At 43.8% G+C, this 21,870-nt stretch overlaps 1 protein-coding gene across 1 annotated transcript in view; it reads left to right on the top strand.

Annotated features, from left to right (window-relative positions):
* Positions 1-21,870, top strand: part of DMD (dystrophin) — a 2,004,585-nt gene that overhangs the window by 1,889,577 nt on the left and 93,138 nt on the right. Inside the window, exons 61-63 of the mRNA XM_082716529.1 lie at positions 5,432-5,506; positions 17,296-17,497; positions 19,704-19,789. Coding sequence (XP_082572655.1) covers positions 5,432-5,506; positions 17,296-17,497; positions 19,704-19,789 — 363 coding nt within the window. The remainder of the gene's footprint in view (positions 1-5,431; positions 5,507-17,295; positions 17,498-19,703; positions 19,790-21,870) is intronic.

A 21,870-nucleotide genomic window follows, 5' to 3' on the forward strand; every position in this document is an offset into this window, starting at 1 on the left:
ACCAGCCCTGGTTAAAATAATTCAAGTCATGAAGAGGAATGTTCACTTCAGCATTTTTATCCTTCTGAAGTGTGCTTTCTACCAGCTGCCATGGAAACATTGTGTAACTCGTTTCTTGGATAGTCTCACTCCTCTCAGAGTTCCGGTTGTGGAGCGCTGGTGAGCTCATTACAACTTGGATCCAAGTCCTGGAAAGGCAGTTCTCAGAGAGAGTGGAGGCCAGCCTCCCATGAGGGACTGGGGGCTTTCGCTTTATGGGGCGTGCATACTTGAGCTACCAGGTCAGCTCTTGCCTCAGCCCAGGACGATGTCACTTTGTCCACAGCTGTACCCCGTCTCGAGGTTTCTGTGTGCATCCTCCCTGCTTTCGGAGGCAGAGACTTAACTTCAGCTCTAAGCCAGAGGGAGTGGTGCTTCAGATTCCTAGCAACACAGCAGACTCCAGCAACACAGATGGTTATCTCTCCCCAGTAAGGCTTCCAGGCCACCAGAACTCTGTTGTAATCCAGTGATACTTACTGGAGAAAAATGTGGATGGCTTCTGCTGCATGCTGATGAAAAGTAGGTATTTTCCCAGCTTTCTTCTCTGATTTCCAAGTCACCACTGAGAGCAGTGGTGAGATTGGACCCAGGGCAGGGGAGGGGCACAGAAACCTGGTGGCCAGAAGGCAGTGGGTTGCGGGTATGTGAATGGGAGTCAGAAAGGATGAACTTGGGGCAGAACGCCATAGTTGGGAGGACTTGGAAGGGAACAGTTTGAACTGCTTTAGGGAAGCTGAGAGCCCAGCTAGAACGGCCATGTACCAGATGCTTGTCTCAGATAGGATTCCATAGGGAACCACACCCAGAAAGAATCAGATCATCCTCCCCTCTCCCACTTGGATCTGTAGCTTCATGTGGAATTTGCCAGTTCTTGAAATACACTGAAATACGGATGAAGATTCTGACCTCATTTATATCATTTGTTTCTGAATTTTGAACAGAACCCGGAAAACTGGAAAGGGGGTAGAATTGGGGTGGGTAGGAGAAATATCCTAGTTCTAGGAAAGAAGGAAGATATTAGGAGACAAGACCAGTGAGTTAATAGGCGTTTTAAAAGGAGGATTAGAAAGAAAGAGAAACAGAAGAGAAAGTATTTGCCAGTATCTTCTGGTCAGATACGTGACTGACACACAGTTCACACCCCATACTTTAGTTGAAGTCTATGAATGAAAGGAAATTTGGAGTTGGAGGCTGTTCCTTGGAAACTGCTATGGGATGGGGTAAGGAAAGACTGCTCTGTCCTTCCCAGGAAGGATGTTTCTGTGTTTCTATGTTGTTTATTTTATAAAGACCAAGGGGGCTTATTTCTGAGTGTGCAAAGGAACTCTGTGCCACCAAGAAGAGGGCGAGTCTGATCAGACTGGCAAATGGTGTGACACGAGTCTGGAGGGGAGGACAGGAATTCATGGCTAGTGGATTAGTGCCAGAAGACATGAGTTGGCTGAGACCACCCAAGAAGGGAAGCAGAGACACTGAGGGACAGTCAGAGGGACGGAGGTAAATCAAGTTCTCCTGAGCAGAGAACAAACTCTGGGGAAAATGTGTTCACTTGGAGAAAAAATCTGTTCCTGTTACCTTTGAGGACACTTTTAGACCCTTTTAATATAGTGAGTACCTTTCACTGGAGTTCATCATGAATAGGAGACCCACAGATACGTTCCAGAAGTGAACTTTTAGTCTAATTGATCATGATTGCCATTCAATAGTCTTGTACAAACCCACAAAATCGAACTTAGAAAAGACAGCAGGCCTTTGTGCAGAGTTCATATTTGAACAATGTGGGAAATGTAAATTTGGTAAAATGTACAGTTAAAGAATTGACCGTACTTGAGGGTCCATATGGATCACCTGGGATCTTGTTAAAATGTTGATTGTAGGGACCTGGGTGGCTCAGTCGGTTAAGCGTCTGCCTTGGGCTCAGGTTGCGATCCTAGGGTGCTGGGATTGTGTCCCACATTGGGCTCCCTGCGCTTCATCCTCTGCCTGACACTCCCTTTGGTTGTGCGTGCTCTTTTTCCCTCTCCCTCTCTGACAAATAAATAAAACAAAAAAAATTGTTTTAAAAAAATGTTGATTCTGATTCATCGATCTGGGTGGGGCCCAAGATTCTGAACTGCTTACAAGCTCCAAAGAGACACTGATGCTGTTGGTCCTCAAATCACACTTCGGCTAACAAGGACCCACACAGGTGTTCTTCGGTATATGTTGGTAGCCATGCCAAGTTAGACGTGGTTTAACTTATCCACGCCTACCGACCAGTTTAAAGTGAAAGCAGGTCTCAGAACTAGCTCTGTCACAAAAGAACATTTATTAGCCCCAGGGCACAGAACAGTCTTAAAGCGAATGCAGAAGGCAGAGTGAGCCTCACAACTGCCCCCTAGCCTGGGCCCTCTAACACAAAGGATCAGCAGCATCAGGTTCACCTGGAAGCTTGTTAGAGATGCACATTCTCAGACACTCTCTGCATCTAGGGAAAAAGAACATTTGGGAGCGCAGTCTGGGAATCTGTATTTTTAGCTAGCGGCCCCATCCCCGTCATTCTGATACATGCTGAAGTTTGAGAATTACCGCTCTAACAGCAGGATTCTGGGGAGCATCTCCCTGAACTCAGGCAACCAACAATTCAGTGACCTACACGTGGACATCTTGGAATCTAGTGTAGGGCCCCGTTTCTGTAGGTGGAGAGCCTGGTTCGATTCCTCTTGTATCCTGATAGTAAAAGGGCAGGGACCATGTCTAAACCTTTTCAACAGTCCTCCTGTTTTGCAAACCACTACTATCACGGGTATGAACCTATCTAGCATTAATTAGGATAATTTATGAATCCCTTGGTGGAATAGGAGCTAAATATAGCTGAGGTACTTGCGGTGGCCACTGCTGGAGTGAGGCTTTTTTGATGAATTGCTAGCCAACCACCTCTAGAGCGTGCATGCCTGATTAAGACAGCTGACCGCCCCTACAGTGTAGCTTAAGCCAACACACACACACACACACACACACACACACACACACGTGTGTCATACTGTACTGTCCACGTGAGGGTTTACTTTAAACTCTCTAGATGTGCTTTATGAAGGCATCATCTACAATAAAATGCATCCCTTTTATTTGTATAGGTAGAGTTTTGACAGATGTATACAATCAGAAACCTCCACACCAGTCAAGATAACGTAACTGGATTCAGTCACCTACAAAATAACCTTGTGTTGCCTTGAAGTCCACTAGCCACCCCAGTCACACTCTAGGCTGCCAGCGTAGCAGTCTTCCATCAGCATAGGTGAGATTTGTCTATTTAGCTTTTCATGTCTGTGGCATCTAACAGTATTTACCCTTTTTGTCTGCTTTCTACTCGGCATTAGCCATTCTGCAGGATGGTTGATGTTAAATTACTAGTATTTAGTTCCTTTTCATTGAAGATTAGTGTCCCATGGTACAGCTCTGCCCAGTCTGTCTGTTCCTTCTCCTTATGATTTGTTACCAGGTTTTCACTATTACAGATAAAGCTACTACTGTGGACATTCATGGACACATCTTTTTGTGCACATGTGTTTATTTCTTTGGGGTAAATCTCCAGGAGGGGACTGTTTGGGTCCCAAGAGAGATGTCTGTTTGATTTCATAGGAAGCTGCTAAGCTTGTTTTCCAAAGTGGAAATACAGGCTTACGTGCCCCCTCCCCCCCCCGCCAGCTGTGTGTGAAGCGTTCCAGTCACTCCCCATCCTTGCCAGCATTTAGTACTGTCTGTTTTTATAATTGTCAGGCTGAATATTTTCAGATGCATGACAGACATTGTTTTTCTGTCCCCTAATGTCAGTCGAGGTGTTTGCGTTCAGTTTTGACAAAGGCCCTACAGTTAATGCTCTTGAACCGCGCAGCTTGGATTATGTGTTACCTCATTTCCCTCCCCTGAGCCCAGTCACAATTGGTTTTGCGGCTGCCATGTGATTATGGCGGTTCGACATGTTTGCTGGTATGTTGTGTTCTCTCTCTCTCATGTTCCTTTGCTCGTTTAGTCCTTCTGTCCGCCGGTGGTTCACTAGATATAGTACACTTGCTTTTTCAGAGAGCAGTTGTATATTAATTCCCTGCGAACGATGACAGAAGTAGGGACAGAGTACTTGTCCTCAGGGAGCTTTTTGGAACTGGGTTCCTGAAATCCAACTCCACAGACATGCCAGCAGAGACATAAAGCCCAGTGTATTCCAAGGTTTGCACACACTTCAGTAAGGGCATCATGGAAATGAAGCTCTGGTCTGGGTTGGGGTTGTGGGGGACTTGAAAGACAGGTGGCGTAGAAACCTCAGTAGCAGACGTCGTTGAGATGTTCATCTGTGATGAATATTACAATGGTGGCATCTTAGATTATAAACTACATGATTATTTTAGTCCCAGTTACATTTTAAAATATATCTCACACACGCAGACATACACGTGCATTGGTTAAGAAATTCTCTCAATGTTAACAGTGCCTCTCTTTGGATCGTAGGATTATGGGTGATTTGTTTACTGGATTTTATATTTTTCTTTGATTTCTAAGTATGCCAAGTGAGCATGTATAACTTTTATAACCAGAAAAAGATATTAAACGGGTGATGGGTATTAAGGAGGGCTCATCTTGGAATGAGCAGTGGGTATTGTATGGAAGTGATGAAGCACTATATTTGTACCTGAAATTAGTATTGCACTGTTAGCTAACTAACTGGAATTTAAAAAAAAAACTTGGAAGAAAACCCAAATATTATCAGTGAAATAAATCCAAGACTAATTCCTTAAAGCCTGGAGCTCTTCCGCTGTGATTTTAAATTACACAAACATGCTTTTCATGTACCTGAGATCTTCATCTTAAACTTTTGTCTTTTTTAGAAGGCCTCCTGTATTTTCATTTGTGAAATATTCTTTTTGATATTATTGAGAAAACAAACTCATCTGTACTTCAAAAAAAAAAAAACCCAACCCCCCCAAAGTAGTATGAAATTGCCACTTGATTGTTGGCTAAGTTCTAGGAGCTATTTCAAAAATACATTCCTTGTTCTCTTGAATCTTGTGTAGCAAAGATCCTCTCCAGTAGAACAGAGGCTATTGTCTTGAAGAAGAAAAAAAATGCCTGTCTGTCTCATCTTCCCTTTCAGGAACAAGGACTGCATGGATGCCCAGTGTAGTTTGTAGAATTTAGCTTGCGCGATCGTCAGACAGCAAAGACAGTTTCTGTTTGTTTGCTTGTTTTTGCTTATTCCAAAAATTGACAGAATTTTCACCACCCAAAATGTGGGACATATGTACAAGAGATTTTTTTCCCTAAGTTACTCTTGTTTTGTTTCCAAAACAGCGGGAATTTTCGTGCTTTCTGATGAAATAACAAGTGATCTTTGTTTTGTCCCCTTTTTCCTCAGCTGACCTGAATAATGTCAGGTTCTCAGCTTATAGGACGGCCATGAAACTCCGAAGACTGCAGAAGGCCCTTTGCTGTGAGTATTAACCCGTGCCTGAAACACGTGATGGTTCCTCCTTGCTTTAAAAAAAGAATTGGATTCGGGGGTATTTCCACTTGGAGAGCTCTAATATAGAATCCCCTTTTTAAAATCTTTTTGGCCTAGTGTGCCCTAAACTGTTTTGTTAGGCTATTCAGAATCTCTCCTGTCACCATTCCTCAGCTACTGATGTTGGATTGATAAGGTTTTGATAATTTATATTTTTGAACTAAGGGCTCCGGCAGCCTGAGTTACTTTTATGAAACTTGAAATCTCTCCCCATCTTCTGCCTTTATTGCTTCTTCTGAAATGCCTTTAGTGGTAGAAGTCTGTATCTGCCCTAACCACATTGTGCAAGTGTCAGTAGGTTATTAGCTTGAATGCTGGGGTTCGGGTGGTTGCCGTGATGGAGGACAGATGACAGGCTAAGTTCTCTGCTTTTTGCTCCATATCATAGTTCAGTAGGGAAATCCGAATGTGTCCTGTAGTTCCATGTCTTCATCTCATGATTTATATATAATCCATTATCATCACATTAATTAGAACATATTGTTTGAAGGCCTGTGCGCCTTGATGATAGAGCCATGAAACAGGAATTGCTCCAGTCCCTACCCTAATGGCACTTGTAGTTTTATGAGGAAGATTGAGGGTGTCCTTAAAGTCTGGAAACATAGGTGAATATACATAAGATTGTTGAGAATGTGCTCAGTCTGTTAAAAAAGAGAAATGTAGTGATACCATGTCCATTGCCACACTTTATGGGCAGCTTGAGGAAAAGTAAAGAGAAGGTTTTGAAGGCCTCTATTTCATCATGTGACAGGGGAAGAATGAGGGTACTCTGAGAAGGGCTAGTTGTAGGGGTAAGCTTCAGAGACCCTTTGCTGGAAGAGGTGGTACCTAAGCTCTGTGAGTCCAGAAGGCTTAGGAGGAGTGTTCTAATCAGAAGGAATGGCATGTGTTCCATTCAGGAACTGAAAATGCTTGAGCGTGGCCAAAGCTTGGAGTCCAAAGGAAGGACCATGGTGAAAGATTTGGCTGGAGAGAGAAGTAGGAGGAGGATTGTAAAAGGCTTTTTAAATTATTTCAAGAATCTAGTGATCAGTGGGGAGCTATGCAAGGGGGTTACATGATGGGATTTTCCTTGAGAAACGTCATTGTGGCTGTGGAATAGACTGTGAATTGAGGGCGTGGGTTGTGCAGCCCACGAGAGCAAGTGGTTGAGCAGTTCTGGTACTCTAAACCTTCCCACACCGTGGCCCGAATGGGCACTGGAGAAAAGGAGAGAATCGGAGATAACTGAGACACATGTAAGAGGTGACGTCGACAGGCCTTAGTGATGAACTTGATGGGGTGGGTGAGGGGGACTCAGGGAAGCTATGAGGTGCTCACTTGGCAGAATGGTGGACTTGCCTGGAAGAGGTGGGCATGAAGCTGTGATGCTTGGGAGAAGTAGTAGACAAATAATATTTAGGACTCATCATATGTAGACTCGGGGAGAGCGTGCAGAGGAAGAAAAGACTATTTAGGCTGTACAGAGGGAATTGCAAAGCATTGGCCATCAGGGGAGAAGGAAGATAACTGTGAACTCAAGTGCCAGGTACTGCCTGGGAGTGGAAGAAGTGGCCAGCCACAGGGGGGCACATGGGCTAGGAGGTCAGCATGGAGTCGGTGCCACATGCCTATTGGATTTAGCAATAAGGAGGTCCTAACTGACTTCAGTGAGATTCTTAGAAGCACAGTGGAGGTGGGAAAGTGGGCTTAAAAATAAAACGGAAGCAGATGTAAAGACGGTCGGTATGGCTGGTTCTTGGAGAAATTTAGTTTGAAGGAGGGGGGTGATGGTGGCAGTTGGCTGCCATGGATGGAGGCGTTAATGAAGTGTATATACTTAGAAGTTGAAAGATACTTGAGTCCATTTAAATCATGACGAGAAGAAGAGAGAACAAGATAATAATAAAAAAAATGGGACTTCTCAGAGCACAGGGGGGATAATTAATCTAGGAGCCAAGAGAAGGTGGGGGCACCTCTCTTCCACTAACAGGGGGTGGCGAGGCAGTGATCTGTGTGGGTCTGGTAGCTAAGGAGATACGGGGCTGGAGGGTGAGGGAAGCCATGTAGAGGTTTGTTTTCTGTGGAAGGTAGAGAGTGTTCCTCTGCCACAGTTGGGAGTGGAGGGTGATAGGGTTGTGGGTGGGTTCACCTTTCTGGAGAAGAAGAGAGAAGAGGGCTGATTTGAGCAGGAGCCCAGTCTGCTTGGTGTTCAGTAGCAGCACCAAGCTTCACGGGTGTGGGCTTGCTCCAGGCTCACTCAGTACTCAGGAGCCAGATGGGTCCATCGCAGGTGGGCACATGACAGCTGGGCGAGAGAAGGGGAGATTTGGGTAAAAGAATGGTTAAGTGGTTGAAGTGATGATGTCTGTCAAGGCCGTGTTGAATTCACATGGAAGCTGGTAGTCAGGAGGTAGAGGGATCGAGGGGCTAACGGTTGAGGGAGGCATAGAAGAGGTGGTGTGGAAATAACTGGAAGGCTGGCAGGTTGTGGTCAAAGAGTAGCATAGCTAAACATTGTTTCAGGAGTGGAACAGGTCCAGGTGACTGGATCTCGGCTCTGACCATTTGAGTGGGTGGCGTAGATGTGAACTTGGACGGAGATGAAACAGGAAGTTAGGGGAGTGAGTCGAGTGATGCACCGGTCATCCCTCCCCATACTGAAATCCTTCAGAGTTGGGGCCAGAACCAGGGAAGAGAGAACTTCTGAATCTGGGCTTCCAAGCCTTTGGGAATTAAGGAGCCTGACCAGAGGTCTGCAGAGGCTAGCAGTCAGTCAAGGACAGTTGCTGGCTTGGGGCTTTTTCCTCAGAGAGGGAGAAGAAATGTTCAAGAAGTGAAATTACTTGGGAGGAGAGAGTCCGCTTTTCATCTTTATCTGGGCCTCTCCAGTCCTTAGCACAAAGCCCAGTGCACACGGTAGGGTTTTGTATGTTTCCATGGAATGGATGCATGAACAAAAGTAAATTGAGGCTTCCATTTCCTTACAGCTTATAGTCTGAAGCTGTCGTTTTTCAGCTATATAGCTGCCAAGTTTAAGTGTTTTTTAACGGTCTCCCCAAACCTGCGATTTCCTCAGGGACCTGTTAACATACCACAGCTGGAAAGAGGCCCACTGGGGAGGGCAGTCAGAGAGTGGGGCGGAGTCAGAGAACTGGGCGTAGAAAGTCTTCTGCCTCTTTTTCTTCTCTTGGCCCTGTCCCATCCCAGAGATAATGTTTTCCATCGATAAAGGGATAATTATGAACCTGTTACTGTAAAGCGTTATTAGTATAGAGTCTCTTCCTGTGAAATCCTGAAAGTATAAGAGAGATAATCAGCTGTTTCCGGTTATACTTTGAACAAGCCCAGAAATAGACAAGATGGAAAACCTTCTAGTGACTGTCCTTCTCTATCATGTTGCTTTGTCCCCTGGATTTAGGCATTATCCACTTCTGTTAAATAATTCTGCTCACAAAGATGTCTCACTTTATCATTTCAGTTTAAATTAAAATTTCCAGTAGATGTTGGGAAATGGGGGAATTTGATATTATGAAAAAGTTTGGCCATTTGAGTTTATAACCTTGTAGTAGAGGTTATAAGCTCTGAGGGTAGGATGTAGAATTTCCACTTTGAAACATCTGAAATTCTCAGCCTTTGCTTTCTGAGCATGACTTTTCTCCTATTTGAAAAAGATTTAGGCACAGCCAAATTAGGGTGTAGGGTGTATTTACCTAAGTTACATATTGGATTCTCAAGAAAGAGTTCCACATGTCGTATGACTACAGAATAAGGAGTTCTCCAGTCCCTTTATTCTTGAAAACATGTGTGGTCACATTACTTAACTAACCGTTCAGTAGATGATTTAAGAATTTCCTCTTAATTTGATGTTTGCTTAGGTTTATCTTCCAGCCTTTGTCATTTCTGTGCCTGTGAAGCCATGATAAAGAGCCATTGTCTGTGCTACTGGCAAATAAAACTTGTCCTGGCTGGCTCTTCCAACCGAAGGGCGATTCTACCAACTTCGCTTTAATGAAAATTAATGTTATCTCAGTGATGTCCTGATGCCAGGGAAGAGTTTGAATTACTGATGTTTTAGAAAATATGCAGCATTCCTGCCATTAAGCTTTTGGTCGTCTTTTTGCACTTCGCTATCAAAGCTTCAATATTGCAGAAACCTGAATAACACACTATCCACTATCAAGAATTTGCTATTTAAGTTGAGAGCTTCACCATTGGCCTGTAATGTCCCGAGTTTGTAATCGGTTTAATGTTGCATGACTCCATACTGCCTTTCAGCGCCCTGTGAGTGAAAATTAAACTCGGCAGAAAATCAGAGACAAAGAGAAAATCTTGGTAAGACGGATTTGTAAGCTGCTTCCTAAGGCTGATACCCGCCCCCCACCCCGAGTTAGGAGGAGATAATCTAAGCTTTTTCTTTGTCCATCTGTAGTTCTGATGACGTCCTCTCGGGGTGTGTGTGTGTGTGTGTGTGTGTGTGTGTGTGTGTCTTCTACAATTAAAAATTTCTCCAGCTTCTAAGAGCAGACTTAAAAATGCAGTTAGCAAAGCATACATATTTAGTTTCTTAGCATGTGGTGGGTTGGAGAGAGCCCAAACCATAGGGCTCAATGTACTGCAGTTGATAAATGTGACCGACACTCTGCAAACAAGAAATAGAGAACAGTTGAATCGCAAAGAGAGATTTGGTAGGACCTGAAGTTGTCCGAATAAAGTCATGGCTGCCAGACTCTTCCCTCACCACGACAAAGCAGGTGAAATACTTGGTCCCGTCTTGATGAAACCACCTCCCCTTTTGAGAGGGCACTGAGGGTAGCCTGCGACAGGGTTCAGTTGCTAGCAGAGACTCCCGGATCCACGACAGCGTAGCTTACGAGTCTTTGGTCTAGTGCAGGGAAAGGCCCCAGTGAGGCCACAGCGTGAGAACCAGAATGTGTCTTCACAGCCACAGGCTGCCTTATGGCAAGGCAGCCCAAGAGGCCACGCTCATTGTATTGTCCCGTGCGCCACCAAAATCCATCTTTCTCATATAGGCAAGGGTTGATACCCAGATGCTGGTGCCTGAAGAAAGGGCTCCTGTAACAGAACCTCTCTTGCTCCCAGGGGAAGTACTGTAATCCTATTCCAAATGTGGCCAGTATCTGGGAGGTGCACACTGGGGGAGGAACGGTTGGCCCCGAGTGGTGATGCGGAAACTCTTCAAGGAGCACCTTGTAGCTTTCATTTCCAGTCACTGTTCTAGGGGGCTTGCCATCCTTAACCTTGCTTCCAGAGCTGGGTGCCCTCCAAGTGCGGTCTTTGCACTAGGAGGTCTCTCTTGTCCATGTATCTTTCCCCATTCTGAGCCAGTTCGTCCTGGCGGGGGACCCCTTGCTGAGCTCCTAACTCTCCTTTTATTTTCTTTTATGTCGCACAGCCCCATGCTCTGTGGTCCAGCAGACACATTGCTGCCATTGTGCACTCACATCTTTACTATGACAAGGAAATAAATGTGAGATGCACAAATGTCCAGTCACCCAGGCTAACATCGTATGAGTCCTCATCCCTCCTCCACAGTTGTTGCTGTGCTTATGCCACAGAAATTTCTATGATTGTCCACATCACATTTCTGGCTTTTCAGTCACAGGGATGTGGGCGCCTCCATTTAGGCTTTTATTCCTTAGGGGTCACAGTGTTCCTGTTGTCCACCCATTTGTGGCTTTCCTCTCATACCACGGGTCAAATAGCTGTTTGTTTTTTTACACGTAATATTGTGACAGATGAGGTGTAGAGCATATGAACCTTTCACCATGTACCCAAGACCTTTCTTAAACCTTCACGGTCACAGTGGCCCCACAATGTTCTTTCAGATTGTTGTAAATCAGTGTTTTTCACGTTTGACTGGGTAGGTAATCCCACAGGATACTTTGCAGTACAGATCCTTAATAACAGATGTGTCCTGTGAAACAAGAACCAAGACATAGCTGCTTTAGTATTGCTCCAAAGATCCCTGGTTATAAGCAGAGCTCACGTCTCTTCCTCAGCGTGTTCTATAGATTGGCCAGCTGCCCTCTTCACTTCTTGACTCTTTTTCCCCCCACTTCTTGCCTCTTCAAAGAGATAATTGACTAAGAGCTAAGGGAGCACATTTTAAGCCTCTTTCTAGGCACCAGTGATGTTGGATTTTCCCTTTTGTAACACCTATGGCATGGCTTTGTTCCCTTCAGCAACAGTCTGACCTTTCTTTCTTATCATTGATTTTAGTCCAAACCTTCCACCCGCACACCAAGTATGTCCTTTGGGTTCAGCCACTTGGCTCACGCGTATGGAGCTGGTGGCAAGATGAGGTCTAGCGGGGATTCCTCTTCAGTCTCTTCCCAGTGCTAAAGGGCGAGATCGGGTTGGTACAGAAAAACGGGGTTACCCTGTTTCTAGGCAACAAAACATTTGTGGACAGTCAGCTCCAGCTAGTTGAGGGGTGGGGAAGGGGTGGGGAAGGAGTCAATCCCTGTGGGATTTTTGCACTTAGGCTCCAACTAAGAGCCGTAATATCCTGTTTCAGAATATAACCGGCCTTTGAGCCTCTTAATTGTAGCCCCAGTCCATGGACAGCTAGGGATGGCATTGAAAAAGAAAATGTGGTGAAGTCGAAACACCTGCTAAGTCCCCAACTTGAATGATCTTTTTAATTGCAAGTGGTCTCACAGGTGTAGCCCATTTATCAAAGTGAGAGCTGCCCAGGTTCCTTTGGTTAGATCTCCACCTGCAGGCCAGAGAGCGTGAAGCTCTAGCTACAGGAGATTCTGAATTTCTTGGAGCTTGGCTGATGCATCCAAGGTACTGAATTTTTAGTCGACCTGCTTTCTGCTATCGGCTTATAGTTCCTTTCTAATCCATTCTGTTAGCTCTTCCAGTTCAGGTTCTACCACTTATGGATTCCATTAGAAAGTTCTGTCATTGATAACCAGTATCAAAGCCTGTGGTACTTGAAGTCAAGGGTAGCTTGGAAACCAGCAGCAACGGTTCATTTTCATCCCTTCTATCAGAATCCGCCTGTTTTTCTTCAGTAATACCATAGCCAGATTTTTAGCTAAGGATGAGTTGCGGGGGTGTGGTGGGGTGGGGGGGTTGGGGCGGTCTCCTAAGCAATCTCACACCTGACATTAATTGCACTGGGAGTAGCAGTCAGGGCTCAGTTGCTAAAGACTCACGGAACCCAAATGAGAGTGTTTAAAAATTTACTGTCCATTAAAGACAATGGCTACAATATCCCGTCAGCATTAAAAGCAGGATCAAAACCACAGGCTGCCTCAGAGCCTAGGGTCCAGATAGGCCAGGTGCGAGCCCCGAGTGCCTGATCTCTGGAAGGGCGGTACCAGGATGCAGTTTCTCTCTTGGATCAAGAACTGCACATGTGAGCACAAAACACTTTGGAAACCAGGGAGCATGTAGTGGAGTCTCATTCAGGGTTTCTTAAAGCCTTATGGTAACCTGGGCACATTCTTTCCCCATAGATGGTCCTCATGAGTCTCCCTGCACCCTCCCTGTTCCGCCAAACCAGGTGAAAAATGTTCAGTGTAACTTTTATGCATAAACAGTAATGATGAGCTGTAACCCATGGCTACACATCAACACAGTAAGGCACTTCTTTTCATTGCTTTGATCCAGGCTCTGCATTGTGTAGCCTTTTAGCAAAAAACATCTTAGGCCAACACTGGAGTCTCTGAGATGAACCCGCACAGTGCAGATAACCACATCAAAGTGCACCAACTTTCTTGGTGGCCAAAGATGTGCTTGGAAAGCCCGTCAGCCCTAACTGTCAGCTGCCTGGAGAGCAGCATGACGTCACCAGCAGCCTTCTCTTCCCACAGGTGCCCGCTGCCTGGGCAAGAGCCGGCAGGCACACAGCGCTTATCCTGGTACCCCCCCCCCCCCGGTGCCCTCCTCTGTCTCTGTATGCACGGAGTAGGTTCCGGGGTTGTTGGTAGATGAACACAGTCTCTGCATTGACTTGTGAAATGAGCTTGGGGGTGATGTGGGACTTAAGCTCACTGACTTTCTGGTGCTTCTCTTTCGTTCTACTGTTCTCTGTGGTAGAGAAGGTAGGATGGTTTTCTTTTTCTGTCTAGTCTGTAAGGGCACCTTCTGCAACCTCCCTTTGCGCTCCACACTATGGGCCTCCATGTGTCCTACAATTCTAAGAGTCGGGCTTCTCTCTGGTCTCCACTTTCTCAACTGCAGAAGGATTCTAAGGAAGCTTTCTGGTCTTCAGAGCCCAAGAGACAGTAAGAGACGAAAAAATCCTGCTTCAGCTCCTCACTGGTAGCATTTGCAGAAAGGAGTGGAGTTAGCATTTGAATCTAGAATGTTGATTGAAATCGACATGATTTGATTACTCGCCACCAGAGTCTCAGTAGCCATTAATGGATCCTATATTCCGGATCGCCCACCCCAACATCCTGCTTCATTTTCTGCTTTGTCTGCTTTTCTTGGAAAAAAAAAAGTCCTCTGTCCTCTCCCCACCGTCTCTCAACCCCACAGCCCTAATACAGAGAGAGGCCAACGAACGGGCCCTATTCAATTGTGTCAAAACCTATAGCATCTTCTGCTGTACAGATAATTTTTGAAAGAGTGGGTATATTAGCACATGTTTGGGTTTTTATATAACTTGCAAATATATTCCCTAGTAAGAAGATACATACATTCATCCCCCAGCGTAAATTCCTAGTTTGAGATTAAACAACAACAACAACAACAAAACAGTCTCACAGAAGTGTCTGCTGGTTGCTTTTTGAAGCTTCTAGAAATAGTGAATCATTATGTTTAATGTTTCATCAAAAGATCTCACTGTATTCTTTCAAATGGTCGTTTGGAACAGTTAAGTGCATGTCTCTGTGGCAATTAAATTGTCCTATCGATTTTCTCTCCTCTTTTCAAGTGCGTAGTATTGGCTATGGATACCTGACTACAAGTCTTTGAAAAATTGTTCCACGAAAGGGGAATTGTGTTTGATATGTTCGTTTGGGAGAAATGTGTTCTCCGGTCTTCTGTGAGGGACCATTCTCCTGTTGAATCGCAGCTGGTTTTGGCAAAGCTCGCTGTACAGTATTTCTCTCCTCACTGTGTCGTCTCTGCTCCTGTTATTCCAGAGCAGTTGCCTTGCTCCCCTCTGGAGCTGTTTCTACTCCGGATTTCCTAATTCTGTGTGTTACCCATTCGCCTGTGCAGAGATGAGGGTAGACTCAGTAACAAGAAATCCATGCCATGTTGCTACTGGTTTGTTTTCTTCCATCACATGAGTAAATGAGACTCTTAGTACAAACCCGAGTCTGCACATTCTCCCTTGTTAGTTCTTGTATCCTTGGATGTAAGACAAAATACTTATAATGATGGAAGCAGAGTAACAAGAAAATAATAGAAAAACTTCAAACCACCCATAGCTTCCTTCAGTTTACAAAGAATTGCACTGAGAATATTGGTATTTGGAAGAAAGCCATTCCTCTGTCACCCTCACGGAGATGGTGAGCTGCTTTTCTAAATGTTCTCACTACCCTGCACCTGAATATTTTGCCTTCTGAGCAAGTGCAGCACACAGAAGGGGCAGGGGTTGAGGAAGTTGGGAGTCCTTTGTCTGCTTACTGGGCCTTCCCTTCCTCCAGGCCCCCTGCCTTTTTGCATTATTATTTTTTTTTCCATTCTTCCGATCTTTTTCCTACCTGCCTCCCTCTCAAATCAAGCTATGTTCTTTCCTGCCGCTTTAAATAAAGTCTCGGCTTCCATGTAAAGAGGTCATTTCTCTGTCACGAGAGTATTTTAACACAAAAGGAGTGGGACCTTGGCTTTGATAGGGTGAGTGCTAGTCCAGGGCATTTTCGGGAAACTGCGTGGAAGCCACAGAGCTTTACTGGCTGGGATGAAAGACAAAAATCCCTCCTGCTTCCACCACCAGGTCTCCTTCTGGCTTCCAGGGAAACTTCAAAGGTTACTGTTTTTTCTTTTTCAAAAGAGAAAAACGTGCACGACATAGGTATGAACCTGCAGATGTATTAACCACTATATTCACCCCCCTCCCTGAACATTTAATTAGAACTCTTCACAAATAACGAGTAAAATACATTGAAGCCTTAAATTTGCATCTGTGTAGCATCCGCCTAGCTGTTTACTGACTGGGATGGCCCAGGTTTGTCTGCCTCATCCCCCTAGATGTGCAAGAAATTGACTTAATTACCATTGATTCTTTGTCTCCAAGGACAGAGAATTCAGACCAGAGCTTAAGTGTATTAGGTGTTAGAAAAGCACAGTTGCTGCATTTCCAATTTGGCTAATAAATTGGCTTTAGAGAAAAGTGTCTTCCCATGACATTTGGGAGTAAAGCTTGCAATTTGCTGCAGTTGGACAAGGTTGAGGTCTCGCTTTTGTTACATTTTTGTCTCGTGGCATATGAATAAGTAACACTTAAGAGCAAGGGAATCCACCTCCCCCCATCTTAGAAAGTTCTTAGAGGACTTGGAAAGTACACATTGTAAAATACAGCTTGGAGATGAGAGGAATAAGTGAGCCTCAAGTCTAAAAACTGAGTAGATTATGCAGTTACTTTAGTGTCTCTTTTGAAAATTCTAATCAAGTGGATGACTTTTTCACTTAATATTAAGGTAGCAGAGAGAATGTGACGTGAGTGATATTTCAAGGGGAAAAATACTTAATGATTACAAATGCATAGCCGGAAATAGAGTTTACACAACCCTAACCACACAGATTAATCAAACTGACCTTCTCTAATAGTAATCTACAAAGGTACTGTCAGGAGCGCTCTCAAAATTTCTAGTAAAACAGATTTTTTTTCTTACTTGTACTAAGTGGAAATGAGTCTGTTCCCATAGAACATTTTAGGTCCCCTTAACTCTGAAATACCCATTTATTTACTTCAGGAATGGAGACTCTTCCTCCCGCTCACATTCTTTACCTAGTGCCAGCGAGACTTCACAGCAACCTCAGATCCTGAATACTCTAGCCGTGAAACGTAGAGCTGGGGTTGAAGACAAACCACTTCAAAGGAGGGTAGGGTTTATGAGACTGACGCGCTGCCTACTGCGCTAAGAAGGCACTGGAGGGTAGGGCTTAAACTGCGGTTCTTCACTACCAGCTGAGCTATCGAAGGGCACATGGATAAAGCAGACGTGGTATATGTGTATAGACATATACAGCATATTACACAGCCTTTAAAAAGAATGAACTCTTGCCATTTGCAGTGACATGGATGGAACTAGAGGGTATTATGCTGAATGAAATAAGTCAGTCAGAGAAAGACAAGAACCCTATGATTTCAGTCATGTGGCATTTAAGAGACAAAACTGCTCAGCACAGGGGAAGGGAAGGGAAAATAAAGCCGGACAAAAACAGGGAGACAAACCATGAGAGACTCAACTCTAGGGAACAAACTGAGGGTTGCTGGAGGGGAGTTCGGTGGGGGGATGGGGTAACTGGGTGCTGGGCATTATGGAGGGCACTTGATGCAATGAGCACTGGGTGTTCTGTGCAACTGATGAACCTCTAAATTCTACCCCTGAAACCAGTAGTACACTATATGTTAACTAACTAGACTTCAAAAAAAATTATTTTTAAAGAGGATAGGGTTTGGGTTTGGTGTTCGCTGAAGAGTATGAGACAACCCGACCAGGTTTTTCCCAGGAAAGGGAGAAAGAGTGAAAGGAGGAATTTTCGCTGCGGACTCACTTGTGATCTTTATGTGGCTTTTGTAGTGGATCTGTTGAGCCTGTCGGCGGCATGCGAAGCCTTGGACCAGCACAACCTCAAGCAAAATGACCAGCCCATGGACATTCTGCAGGTCATTAATTGTCTGACCACTATTTATGATCGCCTGGAGCAAGAACACAACAATCTGGTCAACGTCCCTCTCTGCGTGGATATGTGCCTCAATTGGCTGCTGAATGTTTATGACACGTACGTATGACCAGCTCTTTATGGACTCTGCCACGGTGCGCTTAGTTTCCAGAGTGGTGCGGATGTAATTAGTATCACAACAGGGGCCCCAGTGTAGAAATACTGTCCTCAGGATGGAAGGTGCCCAGTGCTGTCCCTGTGATAAATCATTTGCGTATTCACCGAAGCCGAAAAATACTTGGATCAACTAGGAGGTAAGAGCTGGACTGTAGATTGCTCTCAGAAAACAAACAAAACCCTGAGATCATCATTTTTCATGCTCATGTTTCAAATAGTAGAATGAGTCAGTGTGTAGCCTTTTCTTGCCTGTGTAATTTGCATTCCTCCATCCACTTTTGGGGGCGGTTCCCATTGGTGGCAGAAATGGATGTGCTCCTGGAGATGCTGGCACACCTGTCACCAGATCTGAAGAGCGTTCGTTCGCTGACACTCAGGAGCTTTTTTTGCCGAGAATGGTGAATTGATAAGCCACACAAAATGAGAACAAGCCCTTTCTGGAGCCAACTTGGCTTCTCAAACCGAGGAAGGTTCAGAGCATTCACCTCCCTTCCTCACTCTCTCGGACAATACTCTTTTACTTCTCTTGAATTGCACACAGGAGGTATCCCCAGTTCTTAGTTTTGTCTTGAGCTTACTGAAGGCCGTTGAGGAAGGTAGCAAACATAATTGGTCTTAATTTTCACTAATTCTTCTTACACCTCAAAATGATGACATGCCTCATTTCATGTGCTAGCAAGAACATACCCCATGTGGGAATCTGGGAAGCTTTTCTGAGAGGAGTTGCATTTCAGCTCTTTTGCCTTTGTTGGAGATTTCTGCCACCTCTGTGATTAAAATGTATGCTTTCTTCTTTGGTATTTTGATAAGGTAGTCCTTTTTGAATTCCAAGACCACCTGGCTGTTTAATTCTGGTAATTATTTACCAGACCCTTGAACTTAACTGGGTTTTCATTGTGGATTACCCTTAACATTTGCTCTGATAAGGGTTCGTACTCAGGTGTTCCTTCACATACGTTTTGGCGCTGTGCTCTTTGTAGAAGATGTCTGAATGGATTCTGAGTATATAGAGCTTCCCTTCTACCTGCCTGGCAATTATTTGGGGGCAATTTTAACTCCTTGAAGACCTGTGTCATACTTCAGGAAGTTTACTTGTTAAACTTTGATTTGCCATTCTTAAAGAGGTGAAAAGATAAGGAAATCTTCCAATGATAGTAATGTTGTTAGGGCGTTAGATCCTGTTTGACTAAGGGATTTAGTAAATTGTACCAGTTCAAAGTTGAGCATATTGTTCACCCAAAGTAAACCCAGTGGGGATGTATTCCTTGCAGTTTTGAAGTGCTAAATGGGAGAATTATTATATAATATCTTTGGCTCTTTAAGCACCATGTAAGGTTCACTTTATTTCTCTAACAAAGTAAAAGCTGCAAATCACTGAAAATCATTTTCTACAAAATGGAACATTCTTTCATATTCGTGTTTCATTCCCCCTCCTCCATGGATAAAATGAACCATTTATAACTTTGTCATGAGGAATGCTTTATTTTAGCTTTATACGAAAAGTGAAAGTGTAAACATATTTAAAACACCGGTACAGCAGTAGATTGTTTTTAAATTGCTCTTCAAGATCATATATTTGAATGTTCTTTAATACAGGATATCTTAACATTTTTTAAGATAAATGTGTGTATTTTATATTATGTGTCATGTGGCCTCAGGTGAGTGATTGTCTTCTCAGTTAGGGGCAGTCTGAGGACACTCTCAGAGTGCTGGGTTTTTCTTGGGGGGGGGGGCATCAGTAAGCACAGTAGGCAATTTGTTGAGGAACCAAAGTAACTTTACCAATTTAAACACCCAGGTGGCTCTCCATTGAACAGAAGGATATTTTTTATTCTTTTTATGTAGAGCTACTGTTAGAATTCAAGTAAGGGCTTTTAAGAACGGAAAACTTGGTAGAAGTTCCTTGGTCAGAGTGGTCACGTTTGCGTCACATTCGAGACTGTGAGCCAGATAGAGGGAGGCAGATAACAAAGAAAGTATATAATGAACGGACAGGTTCTTCACAGATCTTAATAAGGCCATTGGTTTCATACAACAGTGGGAAGTAGAGTTCCTGTATCCAAGGGTTTATTTGTTTGTTTTTATTAAGAAGTGTTTACCATCTATTAAAGTGTTAGTAATTGTTTCCTGGTTTGATTATTCGAAATAGGGGACGAACGGGGAGGATCCGGGTCCTGTCTTTTAAAACTGGCATCATTTCTCTGTGCAAAGCCCATTTGGAAGACAAGTACAGATGTAAGTCTCATGTATTAACTTTATCTTCTTTTATTAACATTGGCTGATTTACCCCAGTTGTAGATGGGGAGTGCCTCGTGTTCTGTGGTGATAGCGGGTCCCTCTTGTAAGATACAGAACTGCTTTTAGAGTGTCCTCAAACTTGGTTTGTGCCGCTGCCTGTCAGACATGAAGTGGCAGGTTATTTAAATAGAGAATGAGGATTAACTTCTCCAGTCCAAGTATGATTTTACATTACATTGACTGTGTCTGAATAAAACACATGTTTCTAGAGGATAAAGTCTGATTTCCTAACCCCTTTGTAGAAGTCAGAAAAATAAATGTGAGGGTTTAATCCGTGTGCTTGCTTAGTTTTTGGATTCTTATTTAAAGAGTACTATCTGGCATTCGTGTTCCAGAAACATTGTTTATTTTATAATCATCTTAGCGCACATTGTACAGTTCTGTGACGTGACTAACATTTTATTACTTAAGACACAGAGAGCTTGCCATTTCTTTCAGGGTAAATATCACCTTATAGAATTTCCTTTTGGTTAGCTCTTGGGTTCTTCGGCTTAAAATGCGTGAATCCGCATGAAAAGCAAATGCTAGAGGAGCAGTGGTTGCGCTGACGACTAAGCGATTCGTTCCTGTTGTGAAGGACTGTACTTGTTTTTCCCCTTTAAAGGTTTGTAAGAAGTCTTGATGGTAGGAATATTAAGCAAACCTCGGCTATCATGTCCTATCTCTTTTCCCTTAAGGCCTAGCCACACAGGGATGAGATGTGCCGAGCTTAAGGATGGGCAGGAGATAAAAGAGATTGAATTTCTCCAAAGCCCCTCTGTGTCCTACTGCTCATTTCCCCCCAGGAGTAAGTCTCAAAATACACAGGCCCTTTTAGCTCTCACTTTTATGTCGGGTTTCCACTTGAGTTTTTTAATCCTCGGATCCAAAGAAAAAGAACTGAACGGCTTTCGTTAACCATTTAAAAAGGTGTTTTGCGTAAAGTAGAATATTTCTGTGGGTTTTTCTTCTTTAAATAGTGGAATTATTTACAAGTTAGTTTGTAATCTAACCTTATCAATGGTATGGTACCAGCCCATCGTAATAACCAAAGGGAGCTTTGAGCCTGTGTTTCGAATAACTCAAGAGCAAACGTGTTTTGAGGTTGGGGAAACAAAAATATGAACTTCAGATTGGGATAGGAGAAGATAATTCATAATTTTGAAAGAAAAATCTGTGCGTGTGTATCAAAGAGATGGTAAAATGCTGTGCATGCTGTCTCGCTTTTGTGATTGACATCTTAGATACCTGCGTAAAACAGTTCAGTTACTTAGAGTTTCAGATGTGCTTATGAAAAGGAAATACTTCCTTGAATTTACTTTTGTTGGCAACTTTTTGAATTTAAGGTATGATTGAAATGATTTTATTTCTTTTTTTTTTAAAGATTTTATTTATTTACTTGACAAAGATCACAAGTAGGCAGAGAGGCAGAGAACGCGAGAGATAGAGAGAGGGAAGCAGGCTCACCACTGAGCAGAGAGCCCGATGCGGGGCTCGATACCAGGACCCTGAGATCATGACCTGAGCCGAAGGCAGATGCTTAACCCACTGAGCCACCCAGGCGCCCCGAAATGATTTTATCTCTGAGAAGAAGACATAACATGTCAAGTGCTGGGTATTCATTTATTCTGTGACACTTCTCGTACACAGCTGAGCAGATACGGTCCCTGCCCTTGTGGCGGATATCATTCTTCAGCCCCAAAGACAGACGTGTATTAGACCAATGTATAAAGTGATAGGAACTAATTTATGAACATATACAGGATCCTGTGGGAACACATGCAAGAAGCTCTGATCTTAGGACTTCATAAGGAAGTTCCAGTTTGGGTCTATTTTGAATCTCTGATGTCCAAAGAGGATGGTGCTTTGAACCAGTTACATGGTTCTTACTGCTAAAATATTTATTTTATGATAATGGTTACATCCTATATATAAAACCTTTCCCAAAGGATGACATTTTGGTTTAGGAAAATTCAGGTGTCACGACTATATATAAACTCACGTTTCTTGCAGGGCTATAGTTTATTTAAAAGCTGTCA

This window comes from Mustela nivalis (assembly GCF_964662115.1).
Source record: "Mustela nivalis genome assembly, chromosome: X".
In the NCBI taxonomy this organism is placed as follows: Eukaryota; Metazoa; Chordata; class Mammalia; order Carnivora; family Mustelidae; genus Mustela; species Mustela nivalis.